General features: G+C 36.8%; 1 protein-coding gene across 2 annotated transcripts in view; it reads left to right on the top strand.

Moving 5' to 3' along the window:
- SPON1 (spondin 1) overlaps window positions 1-22,056 on the top strand; it is a 203,666-nt gene that overhangs the window by 59,676 nt on the left and 121,934 nt on the right. For both annotated transcript variants that reach the window (XM_075755244.1, XM_075755245.1), the window contains exons 4-6: window positions 7,345-7,418; window positions 8,101-8,223; window positions 13,854-14,002. In XM_075755244.1, the coding sequence (XP_075611359.1) occupies window positions 7,345-7,418; window positions 8,101-8,223; window positions 13,854-14,002 (346 nt within the window). The remainder of the gene's footprint in view (window positions 1-7,344; window positions 7,419-8,100; window positions 8,224-13,853; window positions 14,003-22,056) is intronic.

Below are 22,056 nucleotides of genomic sequence, written 5' to 3'. Positions count from 1 at the left end.
TATCCTCCAACCATCCAGTCCTATCCAATCTTTTCTGACTTTTCTGTATAGTGTAATTTACAATGCTTAGTTCTGAAATTCAAGGAGGTGGTACTACAAAAAATGGTGGCTAGCAAAATACCTGGTGGAGGTACAGCCCACCAATAGGAATGGGCTTTAAGCAACATGAAATTTTCTCAGGAGTCCTAGACATATTCATTCTTTCATCTTTTTTACCTTTGTTTTTTTTTTTTTTTCTTTTGCTTTGGGTTTGTGGGTGTGTTTTTTGTTTGTTTGGTTTTTGGTTTTGGGGTTCCCCCCCCCCCCCCCCCCCCCAAGTAATAGGTGTAGTGTACATGTCAGAAATTATTTTGTCAGTATGAGTTTTTATCCTGAAGATTTTAGATTTAATATTTATGTCTTGTGGCCATTCAAGCAAAGAACAGAGAGATTTTCTGAGGACAAATACAAGATAGCAGCATATATAATTGTGTTTTCCATTAGAGCTTTTTGTTGTATTATATATGATGGCCAAATCAGTGCTGAAGTCAGAGAGCTCCCGTGTATGCATGTGGTGGTAGACCCGAGTATGATATGAAGGACAACTGAAAGGATTTTGAAGCTAAAGTAAATTTGAAAGACAACTTTAGATTACTTTGCTCTTGCTGTGGGGTTTCTCTCAATTATGTTTTCTGACAGTATGGATGAAATGTTGAAAATTAAAACTGAAGAAGAATTTCTGGTGTATACATATGCACTGAATTTTTTAGAAGTGAGCAGCTTTTATTGTTTTTTATCTGACTAATCTATTACAGAAAAGGCACTCATCCTGTGCAGGGATGTAAATATTGAATTATGGTAACATTGATAAACTTCACATTAATATTACTGTGTTTTATCCAAAATCAAATATCAAGTCTGGTTGGTTTGCTCAAACCGTGTTAACAACATACTTAAAAACAAACAAATGAACAAAACCAACAAAATGACAACAGAAACCGCACCATCTGTGTTAGCTCCTAAGTACGGCATCAAGAAAGAAGGAATTTCATGCAAGTTTTTAATAGTGCTGAGCCTTGTCAATGATGGCTGATGACAAAATTAGATTCTGGTGTAGATGGTGCTTGTTCTTTGATGAGACTTTCCTAGTTGAAAATTATTTTGAAGAATTGTCATGGTTTAACCCTGGCAGCTAAGCTCCATGCAGCTACTCACTCACCCCTAGCAGGATGGAGGAGAGAATCAGAAGAGTAAAAGTGAGAAAACTCGTGAGTGAAGATAGAGACAGTTTAATAGGTAAAGCAAAAGCTGCACATGCAAGCAAAGCAAGACAAGGAATTAATTCACTGCTTCCCATGGGCAGGCAGATGTTCAGCCATCTCCAGGAAAGCAGGGCTCCATCACGTGTAACGGTGACTTGGGAAGACAAGCGCCGTCAGTCTGAATATCCCCCCCTTCCTTACTCTTTCCCCAGCCCCTTATATGCTGAGCATTACGTCATATGATATGGAATATCCCTTTGGTCAGCTGGGGTCAGCTGTCCCGGCTGTGTTCCCTTCCAGCTCCTTGTGCACCCCCAGCCCACTCGCTGGTGGGGTGGTGTGAGAGGCAGAAAAGGCCTTGGCTCTGTGTAAGCACTGCTCAGCAGTAACGAAAACATCCCTGTGTTATCAACGCTGTTTTCAGCACAAACCCAAAACGCAGCCCCATCCTAGCTGCTATGAAGAAAATTAACTCTACCCCAGCCAAAACCAGCACAAGAATGTAGCTGTCAAATACCCTACTAGTGTCAAAATTGCTGGGCATCTAATGACTAAACGGTTTTATATGCTTTCAGAGGAATTTTAATTTATTTTCAGAAAGAGTCTCCCAAATATTAGAAAGAGAAGTCAGTCATGTTTGTAAACTTCTGGGAGTTTGCACGTTTCCTGACCTTGTAAGTGCTTGACAGAAACATAGGGTTGTTTTTTTCCAAGACAACACAGAAATGAATAACATGAGAATGTCCTGAATAATGCATTAGAATTACAAAATCTACTAGCACCAAGAAAATTACAGTAGATGTAAATACGTAGTTTTCACCTTACTTTCTAGTGCTAAGGTAAATGGTACATTTAGAAATTCTTTCTCTCCAAAAGACAACAAAACCAAAAAAGCAAATGAATTTAATGTCCTGTTAAGTGTAATTGTTCTCAGTAGCTTCCCGGGGTGGAAAACAACTTATAATAATGTGATTAAATCAGTAAGACATGGAATAATTAAGGAAAAGAATTTTGATGTCTGGAAGGGCAAGACAAGGTTAACTCATAAGTAATATAGATCAGAAAAGGTTTCTCATCTGGAATCCAGTAGTTTATGATTATTTCTCAATATGTAGGTGAAACTTAGGATATCCTCACCAGCTCTGGCAAAATCTGTTTTATTAAAATGTAACTCTAATATTGTACTTAATGGTTTTGATGTAAGCTTAAAAAATGTCATAGGAACAATTCTTATAGATCCTCTTCCTTACTACTTTTGTCACATCATTACACCCACAAAGGCAATTTAAAATAGGGGTATTTCTGTTAATGCTAGGATTTGACAAAAAAAAAAAAAAAAAAAAAAGAGTAAGGAAGGTGATCTAAAGCTGTTTCTATGGAAGAAAGGGAAAAAACCCAAACAACAACAAAACCCAAAACCCCTCTGTTTCTGGTATGACTTGGAGCATTCCCAAGGTTGCTCTGAATTTTTATGGTTTATGACATTTCCTGTTTGTTAACATACAATTTTTGTGACTTTGGTAGAGGTTTTCACAGCAGGATGCTGCAGAGGGACCTTCTTATTGCAGGGATGTCTTTCAGGGCAGGTCTTGCTCCCCTCATGCTCAGATGTGGTCTGACCAAACTGAGACAGGACAGAGACTCTGACCTGCTTGTATCTAACCTATAACATTCTGAAGTAGTGCCAAAACAAATATTACAGAAGCTACCGGCTATTCCTTGATTTTGCTGAGAGAACTACAAAACAGAAATAATAAGTAACATTTTTTGAAGTTTTTTTTTTTAATAAATAAACCCAGGTGCTGCTAGGTGTATATATGCCTGTAACATCAGGTTTTGCTCCTTAGTTTGGTGATGGAAAAGCTTTAACACAAATCCAGAAGAATCACTTTGAAGATAATGGCAAACAAACAGATTTTTGGAGTCATAGTTGATTCCTTTTTTATTCCATGGTATGCTGACAGTCAAAGAGAGAAAGAAATCAATTAAAGATCCACTTAAATCTGTTAATATGTAGGGGAAAGCAATCCTACCTCCCCTTCCCATAAAGTTCAGACAGCACTGGATGTTGGAAGTGGCAGGAAGGATTTATGCAGACTAAGCTGATGTGTACCTTGTGTAAATTCTTAAAAGCTTTCTTACCTCTCTGTAAAAGTTAGCCATTCCATTTTTAAACTGTTTCTGTAAGCCTCAAATCCAAAGGAAAGAATCTCTAGTCCAAATCAGAACTTTTATAGAGGAATAAAACACGTAAAAAAATTTAAAATGATAAGGGAACAAAAGGTAGTGATAAAAACTTGGCAAATGCACTGATCAGATATTTTGCTCTGTCTTCAATCTAGAATCTGATTATTAAAATAACGAATATTTTAAAATTAATTTAACATTGTTTCTGTCTGAGTATTTGTAAAGTTGTGTGCCTGCTTTTGGTATTTATGCAGCCATCTAATATACCATCCTGTTCCACTTGGAATCAGTAAAAAACCCTCCTATTGAGTTTATTGGCTACATATATAATTCCGAGCACAACTGAAGAGACAATGACTCAGAAAGCTGTGAAGCTTTTGTTATTAGAAAAGGAACTGTTCCCTTGACATTTCACAGTGACAACCTAACTGCAGCAAAAAGAATAATATAAGTACATTTCAGGCTTCAAACAATGTTTCTACATTTTATTTCTAAAATAACTACTTCTGAAATTAAATACTCGTAATATCGTTATCTGCAGATTTGGACGTTCCTTTATCAAGCAACAGATTTCTTGTTTGAATTTTCTAAGTTGTTGGTTTTGGGGGGCAGGGTTTGGGGTCTTTTGGTGGGATTTTGGGGTTTTTTTGAGTAAGCTTTGGAAAACTTGTTCTTTAAAATTATATTTAAGGCATAGGATCATAGAATAATTTAGGTTGGAAGTGACCTCTGGAAGTCATTTAGTCCACCTGCCTGCTTGAAGTAGATGCTGTTACATCAGGTAGGTTGAGTATGTTGCTCAGGGATGTGTCTGATCAAATTTTTAGTATCTCCAGAGTTGAAGATTGCACAACCTGTCTAGGGAGCCTGTGCCAGTGTTTCATCACTTAGACCATTCTCGTGGTGAGAAAGGCTTTCCTCTGCATGACATGTATCTGCATGACATTTCTTGTGTCCCCACTTGCCTGTTGCCTTGCATCCTACCACCATATGCTTCTGAGAAGCATCTGGCTCTACCTCTTCTGTATCTTTCTGATAGATAGTTGAAGACAACAAGCAGTAAGATCCTTCCTTTGCATTTTCTTCTTTAGACTGAGTGAACCCACTTCTCTCAGCCTCTCCTCAGACATCATGGCCTCCATTCCTCTAATCATTTCAATGCCCCTTCAGTGGACTTTCTCTAGTAATGCAATGTCTTTTTCTAACTTGGCAGCCCAAAACTGTCTGTAATACTCCAGATATGGTCTCACAAGTACCAAATGGATGGGAACAAATCACGTTCCTTGACAGGGTTGCTATGCTTTTGCTGAAACCATCCAGGAGGCTGGTGGCTGCCTTGGCTGCAATGACGTGCTGCTAGCTCATGGTCAGCTTGTCCACCAGGACCTCTAAGGCTTTTTCTGCAGAGTTGCTCTCTGGCTAGCACATGCCCTGTACTGTACTGTTGTAACTGCATCATTATGTCCCATGTACAAGACTTTGCCCTTGACTTTTCATGGGGTTCACATCAACCCATTTCTCATGTCTGTTGGGATCTGCCTGTATAAATAGTAGCCTTACCCTCCAGCATGTCAGCTACTCCCCCAATTTAGTATCATCTGGAAACTTGTTGAGGTTGCATTCCACCCCCTCATCCAGGACATGAGTGAAGATGCTATTGGCCCTAGTATCAGGCCTGGAAATGGCTGCTGATAGTTGGCCAGTGTATGAGAAATTAAAGCATCTTGACAATATGTGACTTGTGATGTTGTATGTACATTTCAGCTCAGGTTGCTGTTACTTTACATTTTATTAATCATCCTACATGACTTTTTTTCAGTTTTATGGTACAGTGTTTGAAGAACCATGATTGATGGTCTATCAAAAATTGTATGTGTTTCACTGAGTCTGTGTGAAAGTATTGGTTCTTGATTGCTCTGTAGCATCCAAAAAGTCTTTAAAGTTGTCTTTGGTTTTGAATGTGAAGGCTGGAAAAACTAAGGTAGTGTGCCACTGTCACAGGGTGGCCATTGGGCTCATATTCTTGCTAGTAGTTGTTTTGGTGGTTTTGTCATTTTATTTTTTCCCCTCGTTTCTTGTTAGAAACCCTGAAAAAGATTTCTCAGAAAGCTTGTATTCTGCTTCTCACATACTTGGTCAGTCTCTTCTGGCACCATTTAAATTGTCCCATGACAATTCTCATATTAATAGAAGACAGATTTAAGTAACTCTAGGTTTCATTCACTTTCTCTTATTTGCTATAGGCTCATATTTATCCTTAGTGTAAACACTCCCTTATAAAGATGAGGCCTAGGAGTTCCCCTTCACCAAATACTAGCAGATCATGCCCTTGCTTTTTGTAAAAGTTAGTCTTGCTCTTCTATTTCACGCTGGTTTTTCACAGCCTTGGTTGCCTGTATTGTCCTTTACCACATCTTCCTTTAGAAGATGCCAGCCCTGTTAAGGTTGAGAGCAAGCTGTGGTTTCTGCACCCCTTCCAGTTTGATCTAGCTTTAAGAAGTTTACAAAACCCAGTTATTTTCCTAGCTGCTTTATAATGTGAAACAAAGGATTCCTTCCTATCCTACTCTGCCCTTGTATCTTTCAAAGAAAGCACGGTAAAATTGCATCTTATTTTTGATAATTTTGTGGGGTGGTTCATTGTCAAAGAAAGGTTTACATCACTATGACACCACTTCTAAGCATATATAGTCTTGCTTTTCTCCTCACTTCAACTGGTATGAGTGAGGAGTAACTCTAGTGAGATCAAGATAATTATTTGACTGTAAAGTTGAGGTAAAACAAGAATCTGGCCCTTGGTATTTAGACTTTTAAATACGTGTCATGGTACAAAATGTTGCTAGAAGAATGTGCTCCCTTACAGGTAAACAAAGTGTCAGCTCCCAAAGCACATTCTCTTCAGAAAACTTTCTGTCCAAAGAATGTCTTTGAATTTAACCAAATTCTGTTTTCTTATAGAAAGAAAATAAAGTTTACATGTGAATTAAATTTTTATAGTGAAAAAATGCTCAAAGCATCTAGTTAAGTTTATTTAGGACTGGAAGGGGTCATCTGACTTATTTGAATATATTTTCCAGTTGATTATTGGTTTTGACGTTTACCATATGGTGGTTATGATACAAATGTGCAGGAAGAACTTGGGCGTGGTGCTTTGCTGACTTGAAGATCTCTGACACAAAATTCAATTTATGGTCTCTCATACGAGAGGCTAAAAATCAGCTAAATTTCAGCTGTACAATTCCAGATGCAAAAAAGAAATTGGATAGTAACTCTGGTTTTCACTGTATTGTTTTAAGATTCAACCTTCCTGTGCTCTGCTAAACTGAGACTTTTAAACTTACTTTTTGTTTGAACTATAAGTCTGAATAAAATATTGTAGATTTAATTAATTTTAAAGTGGCTTGTCTTTTGGAACCTTTGAATTGCTTTTAAAGACTTCAGCTTATGCTAGCTTTTTCAAACTTCTGTTTTACATGATATTTGCACTGAATTGCTGTCATATATCAAGTATTTATGTCTTCATAATGCCATTTAATTTCCTACAAACAGCTGCTTGCTTTAGCTGTGCTATTTTTCTGAAATTGAATACAATTTCAGTATTTTAATATAAAATATGATGGAAATATTAAATATTCAGTTGACCATCATGCATTTCAAGAGTGCAGATCCTCACCATATTACTATGACCACTTCTCTAAAGATCCAAGTTTCTGTAAAATGTAATGAAATTCAAATGCAAGTGGAAATAAAAATATCCTATCTGTAGTCCTTTATCATGTATACGTATTGTGAGAAGACGGAAATGTGCCTAGGTCTTAGTAGTCCAGTTCTGTCCTTTTGCTACTTTATCATGCATTTTCTTCTTCCTTTAAGGAATAAATATATCTAAACCTCTTTTTTTTTTTTTTCTTTTTAGAGCCAGTATTGTGCAGAAGCGCATAATTTATTTTCAAGACGAGGGTTCTCTCACCAAAAAAATTTGTGAACAAGGTAAGGTAAAGTAAAAGATCTTTCTGACCTCCTTGTCATGTTCTACTTATTTCTCTTAACTCATTATATCAAACTAAAATTTTAAGGCCTTGAACAATTTCATCTAGGTTCAAATTTGGGATCTCCTATTCAATTATGTTCTTCCTTATCACATATACTGTTCCTAATACAATCTTCCTTGCCTTCCCCTAGATATGATACTCTCACCTTTTTACCTGGTCTTCATGTGAAACTCATTGGTCTCCATGGCACTTAGTTTATTGAATTCTGGGTTATATCATCCTTTCCTAAATCTAAGCATTGCAGTTGGTTATTGCATCCCACTGGAGAATTTACATGCTTTGGCTGTCCAGAAATTTCAAGCCTATTGTGGTTTGAGATCAAATGAGGGTTTGTCCATATCAGATAAGCACCAGAAAGAAACACATTTTAAATCTGAAGACGACTGAAATAGTGATGCCTTCTTATTTAAAAATGTAGATTTAAATGACTGCATCCACTTATAGTCCAGGTATTTCAGGATTCTAGTTTAGTCTAGTGTAGCCCAACTTAAAAACAAAGGAACAAAAAAAAAAGGTTTAACTCAGATTTATTTACTGGAGTATTTATTATGGCAACTTTGCTGTCACCTGTTGATTTTGAGTTGTAACTGTTATCAATGGGTACTTTGCTGCTTTTTCAGACTCAGCCTCAGAAGGTGTGACTGACAAACCAATTTTAGATTGTTGTGCCTGTGGAACTGCCAAATACAGGCTAACTTTTTATGGAAACTGGTCAGAAAAAACACACCCCAAAGATTTTCCACGTGAGTATCATTCTTTTACTATTGTTGTACCATATAAGGACTGTGAAGAGGGTTGGAGCTGGTTGTATGACATATTACTTATTTACAGCTCAGCAGTGTAAATTACGACATGTGTGCAATACTGCTGACGTTCAGTATTGAAAATCCATGGATCTTTCTGCGAATGTGTCGTGGTTTCACCCCAGTCGGCAGCTGAGCACCACACAGCCGCTCGCTCACTCCCCCGCGTTGGGATGGGGAAGAGAATTGGAAAAGTAAAAGTGAGAAAACTCGTGGGTTGAGATAAAGGCAGTTTAACAAGTAAAGCAAAAGCTGCGTGCACAAGCAAAGCAAAGCAAGGAATTCATTCACCACTTCCCATGGCAGGCAGGTGTTCAGCCATCTCCAGGAAAGCAGGGCTCCATCACACGTAACGGTGACTTGGGTAGACAAACACCATCATTGTGAATGCCGCTGCCGCTCCCCCCCACTCCCCCCGCCTCTTCCCCCGCCTCTTCCCCCAAGCTCCTTGTAAAGTGAGCACGACGTCATATGGTATGGAATATCCCTTTGGTCAGTTGGGGTCAGCTGTCCTGTCTGTGTCTCCTCCCAACTTCTTGTGCACCCCCAGCCATCCCGCTGGCAGGGCAGTGCGAGAAGCAGAAAAGGCCTTGGCTCTGTGTAAGCACTGCCCAACAATAAGTCCATAGAACAAAAACATCTCTATATTATCAACACTGTTTCCAGCACAAATCCAAAACCTATCCCCATGCTAGCTACTATGAAGAAAATTAACCCTCTCAGCTGAAACCAGGACAGAATACTATACATGACAAATGAATTCTATCGATTTACTTGACATTTTGAATGGAGGTGTGTATGAGATCACATTTTCAAGTTTTCTTTGTAGTGAGAACAGTTACTTTTTCCTTTTTTCTTTTTGATAAGGTTAGACTGGCTTATAATGTTACAGCCAGGAAAGGAAATTTTAAGAAAAGGGCCACAAAAGATGGACAACATAGTAATATTTGGAGTTTACAACCATACCAATCTAGCCAGTATGTTTTCCTTCAAAGTCTTTTGAAAGATTCCAGTTAGTTTTCATGAGCCCTGAATCTTGCTGCCCCAGGACATTAGTTATATAGACCTTAGAATGTTCTGTCGCCTTTGTTGGTTGAATAGACAGATAAAATACACATTCTGAGCTTTGCCTCTCTGGGTTTTTAAAGTTTCTGAACTACAGAATCAGTATTCTTGTTGCAATAACCCAAGTAACTGTAAAAAGCTAACGTTAGAAAAACATGTGCATTATGCATTTGCTCTTTCATTACTGACTCCACAGTCTGTGGCAATAAAGGCTAGGAAATGATTTGAGAATGTGAATCACATTTACTGGTCTTTAAACTTTGTTATGTTGTCTGTGGCTGATGCTTATTATGTAGACTGTATATGTCAAATATTCTTTATATATTACTCTCACAGTGTCAGAATATCATTATAACTCAAATATGGTTTGTGTGTCAATCAGCTCACCGTTTTAACACTCTAAGCAATATTGCTTATGTTGAGTCTCTCATATATTTTAAGTTGAATGTAGCATTGTTCAATTATTATTTGCCAGCATAATACATGAGGGAGAAAATAAGCCAAAACCCAGTAATTGCAGGAATGCTCTTTTAGGCTGTTGGATGATTTATATATCTGCTGAGTGTCACACTTTATATGCATTATTTGTATGGATTCAGCTGGTGGTTAGAAATAGGGCATGGGAAAAGGATTGAAAACTATGAAATTAGTGTGACTTAACAATGTAATATTGGAGATAAATGGCCTTTTCTTTTAACTTCCAGTCAGCGAACGCATTAAGAGTATGGGCGCATAACTGAAAGTAAGCGACTTGCAATAGTTTGCCACAATAGTGGACTCTGTAGACTGCTATTTCTCCCCAGTTACAAAGTGGTGAATTACATTAATGTTTTACTTAAAAACCTGGAAAATTTAAAAATTTACCATATAATGCTAGTAGGATTAAGCCCACTAATAACAGCTGGTAAGATTTTACATTGAAATTTCTGAAAGTTGAGAAACAATTTTATCCAGATGTAGTGAAGTTAAAAATGAAGACTAATCAGCAAGATTATTCTTTAAAATGTTGAACTTTTGCAGTAATTACATTAAAATAAAATTCTATTCATTATAGACTGTGGAAAATCACTATTTGCCAAGCCATCACATAAAAAATTCTGCTTTACTCTTATACCATGAGTAGGGTTGAAATAGAAAGCAGATCATAAAACTTATATTTGTGTCTTTTTTTAACTTATCTTCTGACTTGCTTTAAAAACTTATAAATAATATGTACTCTGTTGCTTAGCTTTTCTCCAAAGAACTGCTTTTGCAAATAAAATATTTTCTTTTGCTATCACACAAAAATGTTTCTGGAAGATACAGTGCAAAACTTCTGGGAAACTATTTTGAAGTTTTCACAGATTCCATGAATTAGGAATAATTTTACACTTCTTATACCAGTGCAATTAAGATAGCTTCATTCCATTAAATTTAAAAGTGTATTGTCTGTTTAGGAGTTATCAGATGTGCCTACTCTATAAAGCTTAGAATGAAACCACTGCAACACAATCTTGTTCTGAGTGTGGCAACCATTGAGTGAATGGAGAGAGGTGTACTACAGCTGTAGAAAGGGTTAAAAAACTAATTCTTAAAACAATTTTGCTTTCATGGATCTCAGAATGAAAAAAATAATTAAACTGATTTGAAAACTAAGGCTTAAAAAAAGTGATCATATTTATCAGGTAATGTTTGGAAATTATCACAGCTCCTGATAATAGGACTAGTGGAAGCTGAGTATTTCATTTGTTATTAAATCTGGCTCAAGGGGAACTATTAAATTTCCTATCACATTTTGCCAGTCAGATTTATATTTACATATGCCCTGTGGCTTAAAAGCATTTATTGTCTCTGGGTATCACCCATTTATGATAACAGAAATATATATGGTGTGCATCGTGATTTGATATGGTACATCTATGAAATGTGTCAGAGGATACATTCTCACAATGACACCTTGATCTTTATGCAAAAATATATAGGTAAATGTTTAAATTGAGACACTACTCATATTAAAAGGAAGCGAAATAACACCATCAGATAGTTGTCAGTATTTCTGTCTGCTGTCTTAGGAATTAAATAGTGACATTGCATTGGTGAGGCAAAATTGCTCTGGCCTTGCACTGCTCAGATTATTTCATGTAGAGAAGTGTCTTTGATGTTTGGAGGAAAAGGTTTAAGAAACGATATTGAGTTGTCTCTTTGTTCTCATAAAAATGGGAGGTTCAAGATGAGGAGTGAAGCGTTTGCAAATGTATAGATTTTGTAGAAGGTGTAGGGTAGGTGTAACATACTTCAACCAGCTTGTTTGGGCAAGTAGGTGGGCCAGCTGCTTTCTCTGCAGAGCCAGTATCTTTAGGGAGAGGTGTTTAGTGGAAGAGATTGGGCTCTGGTTGCAAAGACATCAGATGTTCTTGATCTCTTTAGGGTAGGGAGCGTGAGAAGCTTTGGAGCATGTAAAACAATTCATTATACATTATGCTAAAAACTTAAAGGCACTCTGTTTCCTTTCTGTAGCGATACATTTTTCTTTTGTAGGGACTATGTAGAACCTTCTCTTTCAGTAAGTTTCAGTAAGTGTCACTTACTGTGTTTCAGGGAAAGCTGCTGTCTATGACTTGTGAGATAGTTAGGCCTGTGTGCTAGGAAGAAAGAGCGGGCACAGCTGATGGTCCCACCACTGGAGCTGAATGACAGTATCTCTCTGTGGTTTGACAAGGTGCCAGTGTATATTTAAGGATAATTACTAGACCTTAGATCAAGAAACCACCTTCTGACACTGTAGTCTCTTCAGCTATTACGTGGATGGGGAGGAGGTCTAGTTTTGGTTTTTTCTCCATTTGGCTATCAAGTACTGATTAGCTTTAATGGATTCTGAAAACATCAAGCCTACTATAATTCAGTGCTCAGTACGTGTATTTTGATCCAAGTTTAGCACTAGGGAAACTATGGAGACTTTGCTGTGTTGCTAGGCCATCTCCCTCATCTATCTGTTCTGTTTGCTACACTTTTCTAGCTTTTTTCCCCCCCTACCATTGGAGTTCATTTTTTATTTCTAATCTATTTTCTATTCTGCTGTGATTAGGTTCCTGCATCTGACTTTATCTATTCAATTGTCTACACTGTCTTTTTCAATTTCATTGTCCCAGCTTTCACATCTTAAATTTGCATTCCTTTTGTTTACTTCATTATTCATTTTTCATTCATTTATTCTAGTTTTCAACTGTTTTTACTGCTACTCTCTACCTTTTGCATTGCAAAGAAAAACATTGAATATTGTCTCATTCCATCATTCTGTCTCCCTCATCTCCTACAGTCTTTGCGTTGTTACCAGACTGTCTGCTTATGTGAGCAGTTAATTTTCTCATCCTTTTCCTTTAAACCCATATCTTTGCAGTGTTATTTGACACTGAAGTGAATTCATTTTTATTTCCAGTGCTGTGGGACTTCTGTGACTCCTTATTTCTGCTCAATTGTCTTTTCAATTCTGTCAGACTTCTCAAACATTTTCTCTTTAAACTTGTATATTTTTTTCTTTTTATGTTCAAGAAGACAAAACAACAACAGGAATCTTTTTGCCTAGCTCTACAACTCTTACACGATGAGAAAATTGAGCAAGTAAACTCAGTGAATATAGAAGCACCAAAATTCACTCCATTGCTTCCTTCCTAAATTAAAGGGAACCTTTACTAATGGTTGAGGTGAGGGTGGGGGAAGGAGACATGGTACATGTATAATTTAAGTATGCAGAAGCAGAAAAAACAGCTATGTCAGTGCCAACAAGAGGAGTTCTTTACAAGTATTTCAAAATTTTCCTGGAGGAAGTGCTGGGCACCATTTGCCCATAGAAAGCAAATGTTTCACCTCTGTTTCAGCAGGAAGCTGCTGAGGGAGGTTTCTGGCCGTAAGCCCTTTATAGTTCTGTGCCTGGTGTTTGGGAACAAAGCTATAAACAAAAATCTATAAAGTTTAATGATAGTGTAATCACGCTCATATCTACCTCTTGCTGCTAATGTGCTGTCACCACTCAAACACAAATCCAGTGGACTGTTAGAAACCAGTATCCCTCAGTAAGCAGATGACTTGCTGTTAAAAATCTGAGTGACCACTGATGTCTTCCCTTGCAGGTTTCATCCTCAAAAATATTTTACATGGAAACCTAAAATTAAAGTATTCTTAAACTTCCTGAAGAAGTGAAGTCTTCTGTGAAGAAAAAATATACTAAGTCTATGTTTGGGAGGCTGCTTGATTAGGCGGAATACGATCTTTCTCACCATTTCTGCCTGTGTTGTTATATCCAATAGTTACTGACCCTTTATGCTGCATTTCTGTAGTTCACTGGCTTGTTCTCATTACTCTAATGATACTGTGTATTGATGCAGTGAGAACTGACAGCGTGCAACACATGCAAAAGCTTGATACTGGTGAACACTAGGCACTTCAAACCTTTCACTTTAGTAAAAAAAGTTAGGAATTATGCTTTGAGGCTGTCTTGATGGTTGATTTTTTTTCCCCTCCCCCGACAGGACGCACCAACCACTGGTCTGCGATCATTGGTAGTTCTCACTCAAAGAACTACATCCTTTGGGAGTATGGAGGATATGCTAGTGAAGGTGTCAAACAAGTTGCAGAGTTGGGGTCCCCAGTAAAGATGGAAGAAGAAATTCGACAACAAGTAGGTGTAATTCAGTGCATATTAAAAAAAAAAAAAATGCATCCTACCTTGGCCTGTGGATGATTTGTCATTGACAATGTCTGTGAATGTCATTTTGCTGGCTCATCTTCAGTTAAGGAGATTAGGAGATCTGCCTGTCTTCCGAAACTCACTCTTACTCTGGCAAAAGTTTTTTGTCTGTGAAAGGACAAGTAAGTTGCAGTATTCTGAATTTAGAAAATCTATATGTCGTGCCAGGCATAAATCAGAGGTAGAAATGTAAAATCCATCTTTCCAGGCTTAATCATGAAGGCACTTAGAGTTTCTTAAAGGAATACCATGAAGACAGCAAGCAGAATTTTGTATTCCTTTTTGAAGTGGTGATTTTTAGTTTATAGTATGTTGTTGTTGGTTTTGGTTTTTTTTCTGGTAAGCACCTTATTTGCAATTTTCTGCAGATTCATTCAAGTTAGAAATGCTCTTACGGGAGAGTGAGGTGATTTTTTGTTGCTGAGCAGGAAAGTTTTACAGAACTGCACTAATAAAATTTGATGAATGGGGACTATGGTTTCAGGGCAAAAGAGCCTTTACAGTGTATCAACTTACAGGGGATTGATTCAGCTGAACAGAAATCAATCTTTCAAATAGTTTATAGATTATTTTCATTTTGTTACATCAAGTAACAAGCAACCAAATAAAATATACCAGGACGCAGTGATGATTATTATTAGGACGTCTACCTCCATGAAGTTTAAGGACTCGCTGGAAACTGAGCTCAGTTATAAGACAGAAAGAATGTAGATATTATTACATATAATAAAGCTGTATATATAATTTTATCTAGATGTATGTGTGGGGGTAAATGCATATATAATACATAGTTATGATTGCTCCACATGGGCGAGAAGGCAGAAATTGCCCCCAGCAGCTTATCACCTTGTACAGACAAGATAGGAGCAGAAGGAAAAAAGTTAGACACATCGCTGATTCCGCTTTCCTGACTTCCCCCCCCCAATTGGTCAAGTGGTACAAGTGAGGAGGAGGCCTACTCCGAGGCAGAACGGCCAGGTAGGGTAACAGGGACACACTGCAAGGAACAGCAAAATGGGAGCCAAAGGGCTTATTTTGGCATTTCATGTTCCTGCTTTGCTATGCCAACCGTTAGCATGCCGTGAGAGGTGGGACTTAGTATTTAATGGATATGCAATATTTTTAATGTATTCCCAGGAAACTTTCTGCTTCTGCCAGATGTACTGAGAATTAAAGATTGCAAAACAGCTGGAATTTTATAGAAGTGTTTCTGCTTCAAGCATTCAATGCCCATTCTTTTTAGAAGGTACAAATTTTAACAATAAAATCAAAATAAATATAGTGAGAATGGAAAATAGTACTTTACACTTCAGTAATGAATAAAAAAGTCTTTCCCTATTAATCATTATTTATGTATCATTAGCATGCTTTCCTTAATTATCTGTTTTTCAGAGAAAATAATCTATTCCTTAATATTGAACAGATATAAGAAACTCTTTGTACATACAATAATTTTTGCTCCATTTGCTTGGATCTTTTCTATATTTGATACTTCTGAATATGATGTAGACAAAACTAAAAGTATGTCAGATGACAATGTTGATTAATAATACTCACTTTTGGTAACTGCTGTGTGTTAAAAAGACAGTATTTCGAGGCCTCCTCTATAACACTTAAATTATATGCAGAATTATAGAGAGATACAAAAAAGTATTCAATTATATTTATATAGACAGTGTAGAACAACCATAAAGACTGTTTTGCCCACAAGAAAATTTGCATAGCGAAAGGCTTTACATTCTAAATTTCATTTGCTGATTTGTCATGCTTAAGTGTACATAATCACAGTACAAGAAAGCTGGTGTGTTTGACAAGAAACTCCCAAATCCAAGAAAATAAAATACAAACAGCTTATAATTTAATATACTAAAGGGATATGTAAAGGAGTTTGAAAGGGGAAAACATGTTGAATATGGTGGGGAGATGTGATGATGGGTACGTTATTCTCTTTATCCTGTAGTAAACCTGTGGCATACCTGGGAATAGAAAGCAGGTCTCGATCCTAGACAACTTGCCTTTACATCTTTGCTGAGAAGCAGATGGATTTTATCCTAGCAATACTATATAAACCCAGATAGATTGAAATTATAGAAGAGTACTCCATACACCACATGTAATTATCATTTTTGCTGCTTACTTGGGAAATCAAGATTTTCTCATAGTTGGTTCACACGAAATGAAGAAAATCAGCTTAATTAGTACCTTTGTACTAAGAAAGAGATAATTTCTTTGCACAGTCTTCACAAATACTTTGTAAATAAGGGTTTGGTGCATCTGAATTGTAACTACAGAAAGATGAGGTCTGGTCCAGAAGCAGCAGGAGCATGGGGGGAGCGTGGGATGAAGTGCAGGTAGAGGTGCGGTTGTGAAAGGTCATGCTGAGCATTGGCGGAAGAGGCAGTGAAGTTGAAGGGAATATGGAAAAGAATGAAAATCATGACTCTGCTTTCCAAATTCGGGGTTCTTTGTCATTATCTGCCATGCATTTGCAAAAAGGAGATGTATTTATACGCTGGATTCAAATGAGAGGTGATCATGGCTTTTAGATTACATAAAATAGCTAAATGGCTTCAATTTTGGGGGCTGCTGAAATTGCACATGAAATTAAGGAATGCCACTGTTCGTTGCAACATCAGGCCTGTCTGATTACATCAAACCTGTGGTAATTCTCCTGATTCTCCTGGTTCAGTGTAATCCAAGCAATGAACTAGTGTAATAACTGAATATTACCTAGAACAATGCAGTGTTTCAATAAACATCATAACATTTTTATTGAGTTTATTTGACTTTTTTGTTTCTTTTTATCATGTGTTTAAGCTGCATGAATGTTTTTGAGATATACTGAGATAAAGTTCCACAACCAAGACAGCAGAGCTAGTAATGCCAGGAGCTAATTTGCTGACATTTCATTCAGGCTTTTTTTTTTTTTTTTTTTCCATTGCACTTTCTCCCATGCAATATCCCTGCCTGCCTTGAAATTTGGTAGCATTGTTTCCTTCCCCACACTTCCCAATCTACTTCAGAATCCATTTCCCCCTTTTCCATTTCTTATTCTACCTTTATTTCCCCTATCTGTCATCCTCCCAGCCTTCTGTTGTGGGGTGGTGGGAGGATGTAATTTATTAAAATCACTCTTGCAAGCTACTTGTGAGGTTTTTGAAAACAGAGGAAAGGAAATTTTTGTGCTTAATTTTGGTGCCTGGACCCAGACCTCAGGCGGCCATAGCCCTTGCCTGCAGCATGCCCACAGCGGGTAACGCACGTCGTACGAGGCCAGACATGGGTTTGGAAATCTGCTATGTGTCTAACGGGTTCTGTGTGCAGTTTCTTAGGTGAATACATAGACACATTTATGTAACGAGCATCTGTGTCATTAGCATTATCTAAGGTTTTATTAAGAAAAAAAAAATCTAATGATTTTTATGAGTTATTACTAAAAAATTACCGTCCGTGATTGAAACAAAGAAAAAAAGGCTTTCTTTAAACAGAGTTTAGCTTAGAAGTGCCCTAACAATTATGTGTCATTAGCTAAAGATTCTCAAGCTGAACATTTGTGCGTCCCATGTGACAGACTGCTGAATCATCAGCAGCTTTTCTTCTTGACTGAACACCTTCAAATGCTCTGATTTGTGTTGTTACTGTAAAGAACCTGGATGATATTTTTGCATGAATGATCCTGGGTACTGTAAACTTGCTTTGTAGTTTGTTTATCTGGGAGAACTTAAAGGAACTAATCAGCCTTTTGGTTCAGCTTTTCCTGTCAGCCTGGAAGGAAAGTCACAGCACATAAGAGTTTTACTAAAACAGTCTGTCAAGTGGTTGATGTGCACAATAGGATAATTCATGCGTTATACTTCAGGGGTTATAAATGAACAAAGGATGGAAAAGGAATTATGTGAGCAAAAGAATGTTCACTGCCCTCATCTCTGAAATAAATTTACTCTTTCACTTTGTTTTCAGAAAGTCTGACTTGCCTAGAACCTGTTATTTGATAAAATGCCTGAACAGAAACAAATACAGGATTTGAAAGGGGAATTCTACATCCATATTGTGATTGCTGTGTTTAAACAAACAAACAAACAAGATGAATCAAAAGGAATAAAGTGTAATGCTAAATGTCGTATCCTAGGCAGATGAAACAAGATTAAAATAGAGACATAGCCATTCCTCTTTGATTTAAATATCTCACACCTTAAGAGAACTCATTTGGTTTTGCCTAATTGTTTTAGGATAAATACTAAGTCATTTTGCCACCATTTTTTTCAAAACCAGGATCAGTAATATTCTGTACCTTGTCGCTATCTCCAGGAAATGCAGTTTGTACTCTCTGCTTATTCCCTATGGACACATAGATGACATTCTTACAGGTTTGGTTTAATGCTCTCTGAAACGTCGATAAGTGGGATGACTTTTTCCATTGTCTTCAGTGGCTCACGTTAGAGCCGACTATACCTGCAGACCTTTGAGAAGAGAAGGCTCTGCCTTCCAGTAAGATGCTTGTAAATTTCTGGACATGTCATAATTTATGTGAAGACAATTTATTAATTGAAGATGAAACCTGAAATATCCAAAACTGTCTACAGAATAAAATATGTTATTGTAATGATTCTATGCAAACGTTTATTTTTACAAAATAGTTCTGGTTTGGATTTTTTTTTTAAATATCCATATAATAATAAAAAAAAGGAGTAAAAATTAAAGTAATTTCATTATTGGCTTGATCCTGATTTATCGATTTTTCTGAGAAATAGAATTCCAATATTTCAGTTGAATAGTTATCATTTCATTACATGTTTAGTAACACAGCACTATGTTCTTCCAGAGAAAAATGAGGTCATTAGGTTTTTCTGACTGAAGCTGGTAAATCACTGGAATTACAAAGAAGAATCTGCAGTATATTGATTACTTTTTGTTATAGAGCTAGGCAAATTATTACTGTGTTTACTGAAACAGGCTCAAAATTTTACTTTTTGCATTATCTGTTACTGTGTACTTATAGAAGTTAAAATTAACTAACCAACCAACCAGGGAGGTTCAACTGTGTAGCACTTGTGCTTGACAGAACAGCTAAAAATTGTCCCTGAACACTTAAGCTTCAGAGACCATGATACCCCTGACCATGTTTGAGAATAAGGCTGCTTTGCACTTGAAAGCTGTGATTGCTGCAGGAGTAGTTTAGTCTGTGCTTGTTTAAAGTAGCTAAAAAATTAGTGAAAACATGATGGCTTGGCCTTCGTTGCAGGTGGAGATTAAAACATGTACAGGATCTTAGATTATTTTGCCATGTATTACTATAGATATTTCTGCTACTGTTGTTGCTCATGGAAACTAGAAGAAACTGGCCAACTGGGATGTCTACCTTTGCTTAAGCAAACCCTCAGTGAATGGTGTCCACATCCCCACAGAGCCCCTTCCTCCTCAGTCCCCGGGAGGGGGTTTGAGTTCCCATCCAGTTGTCAGAGGCAGCAGCCTCTCTCTGCTGAAAAGACAGCAACGCTTAGACTTTATGGCCATACTTAGACTTTATGGCCATACTAATATTTCCTAATATGAAAAGTACAGCCACTGTTCTTACAAATAGTCCAAAAGCCCTTTAGGTTTCTGTGCAAAGCCCACAGAAATTTCCAGTAGATTTTGGAATTGTTCTAACAGTGAAATAGTAAACGCTGTCCCAGCATGCTTTCTAGTTTAGTTACAGCCTGAGTGCATGTTTTTAATGCTATATTTAATCTAATTCTGGACAGATCAAGCTGCTTGATTGTAAATTTATATCTAGACTTTTGTCTGCTGAGTTAGACTCCTCTATTGTTCTGTGCATACATATCTGTTGTGAATTATGGTACCTTTATGTCTTCTGAATATCTTAAGCGGTAGATTTTTCCTTTTGGAAGATATAGCTTATATAATAATTTACAATCTCTGGCATGTTGGTAATTAGAAGTTTTGAAATGCCTGTTTACTATGCTAAAGTTCTGCCAAAAAGAAATTGTTGTCTATTTATGTCATAAACGGAAGCTTTATCTACCAGTAAATAACTCATGTAACAGGGTTCAGAAGACCTCTTCTAGGGTGGCTTCCATCTTCTAATAAACTTCTGTTGGAAACTGTAATTAGGATGATTCACAGTTTGTATTGCTTTCTTTAAAACAAACAAACAAACAAACACTGTTCATCACAATTGCATTCTTTTTTATTACTTGATAATAATAAATATATGCTTCTCTAATAAGAAATAAAACTGATGTTGAATGCTGTGCCATTTGATGGCACATTGTAGCCATATGATCAATTGCTGTGAGCGTGATACTAATGTAGGTCAAAGTACAGCATTCATTTTGAAAGATGCATTTAAAAGAGGCTTTTTTTCTGACAACCATTGAAATAAAAAAACCCCAAAACTTTATTTTATTTTTTTTTTTAATCTTACTAGTGACTTATAAGGCAGATACTTAGAGGTTGCTTCACTTTAAAAGGAAAGCCAGAAACAGAAAATAAACTTTTTCCTAACATAACAGTAAATAAATTGTGTTTCTACAAATTCTTAGTCTTCTGAAGCAAGTGTGGAAAATCCCAAATTTAAATTTCTGTAGGCTTATATAAACAACATAGTCACTGTATGTTCCCATCAGTAAGCTAGTATTTTATTTAAATAGTTACTGTAGTCTGTAATTGGAATTACATTGCAAAAGTTTTGATTGCTTGCGTAACTGTTAAGCAATCATGTTTTGGCCTTAAAAATAACTAAACATGTGAAATGTTCACTTTCAGATACCAAAAAGAAAAGAAACATTCATCTATGAAGGTAAAAAAAAAAAAAAAAAAAAGAAAAAAGTCATGACTCTTACTAAAAGCTTCACTTCCATTTTGATCAGAAAAACTATTGTTTTTTGTTGATGAAAATAGTCCCTCTAAATACTGGAAAATACGCATCCTTCTGAATAGTACAAAGCACTTTCAGATCATTTTAAAGCCATTGTAGTTAATCACGCTTTTACAAAATCAGGTTCTGATGAATAAATATTAAGTGGTATATTATTTCCTGGGCCTAAACATGGAAGATTCAACATACTTTTAATAGTTCATGCAGTCAGGCAATAAAATTGAAGAGGAAAATTTGTGCTTATTTGAGTACTTGAAAATACCATTGTGCTATGGATAAACTCTTAATCATTAGTGCACGGTCCTTATGCCACACATACTCCATGTGCGGTTCTTCTGTTTGGAGGATTGTGAGAGCTGGCAGATATTGAACACGTGTTGTGCAAAACATTCTTTTTATGATTGTGGTAATCTTCCTGGTTTAGAACATCAGGCAAAATATAATTTTGAAATTGTATTTAGCCTTGGGTCAAAACAAAATAGTGGCGTGGTTAACAGTTTTCAAGTTTTCAAGTTTTGTCACATTGCTTTTTGCCAGGTTTAGTAACAAGGACAGGAAAATGCTGTAAAATTACTGGAAACTCACTCTGTCAGTAGACTTGTAAATCTTAGTGAACCATTCTGGTTAGCATTGCTCTTTTGAATTTGTGGTACATCTTTAATCCACTCGTATTAGTTCTGTGCAGAGCTAGGCCAGGTGCCTCATTGTCGTGGAGAAATGAAGGTCCTTTCTGCTGTTAAAGATTGGTGAAAATCAGATGGAGAATTTTGCACTTGTGATCTAGAAACTGTTAAACCTCTGTAGTTTTGTTCCATGATGGATGGGTGTTTCTCTTGCAAGAAACAGCCTTTGTGGTTTAAGGTGACTGGTGCTGTCATGCCATAGAGAAGATGACAGGCGTGTGCTATTGTTGTTTCAAAAATTCTGTCTCAATATACTGGGGTGTATGATGCACTGCAGGAATTTTTGTCATCTACTTAAAATTAGAAAATGCTTTCGGAAATTGTCAGCACTGAACAAACTCCTGTTAGGACATTGTTTTCATACAAAATAACCTCTCGTTGACTTGTGCACACTGCATGTAGCCGTGCCGTGCAAATGTAGC

The sequence above is a fragment of the Balearica regulorum genome, chromosome 5, assembly GCF_011004875.1.
Source record: "Balearica regulorum gibbericeps isolate bBalReg1 chromosome 5, bBalReg1.pri, whole genome shotgun sequence".
Lineage (NCBI taxonomy): Eukaryota > Metazoa > Chordata > Aves > Gruiformes > Gruidae > Balearica > Balearica regulorum.
This window is presented reverse-complemented; position numbering and strand designations above follow the sequence as displayed.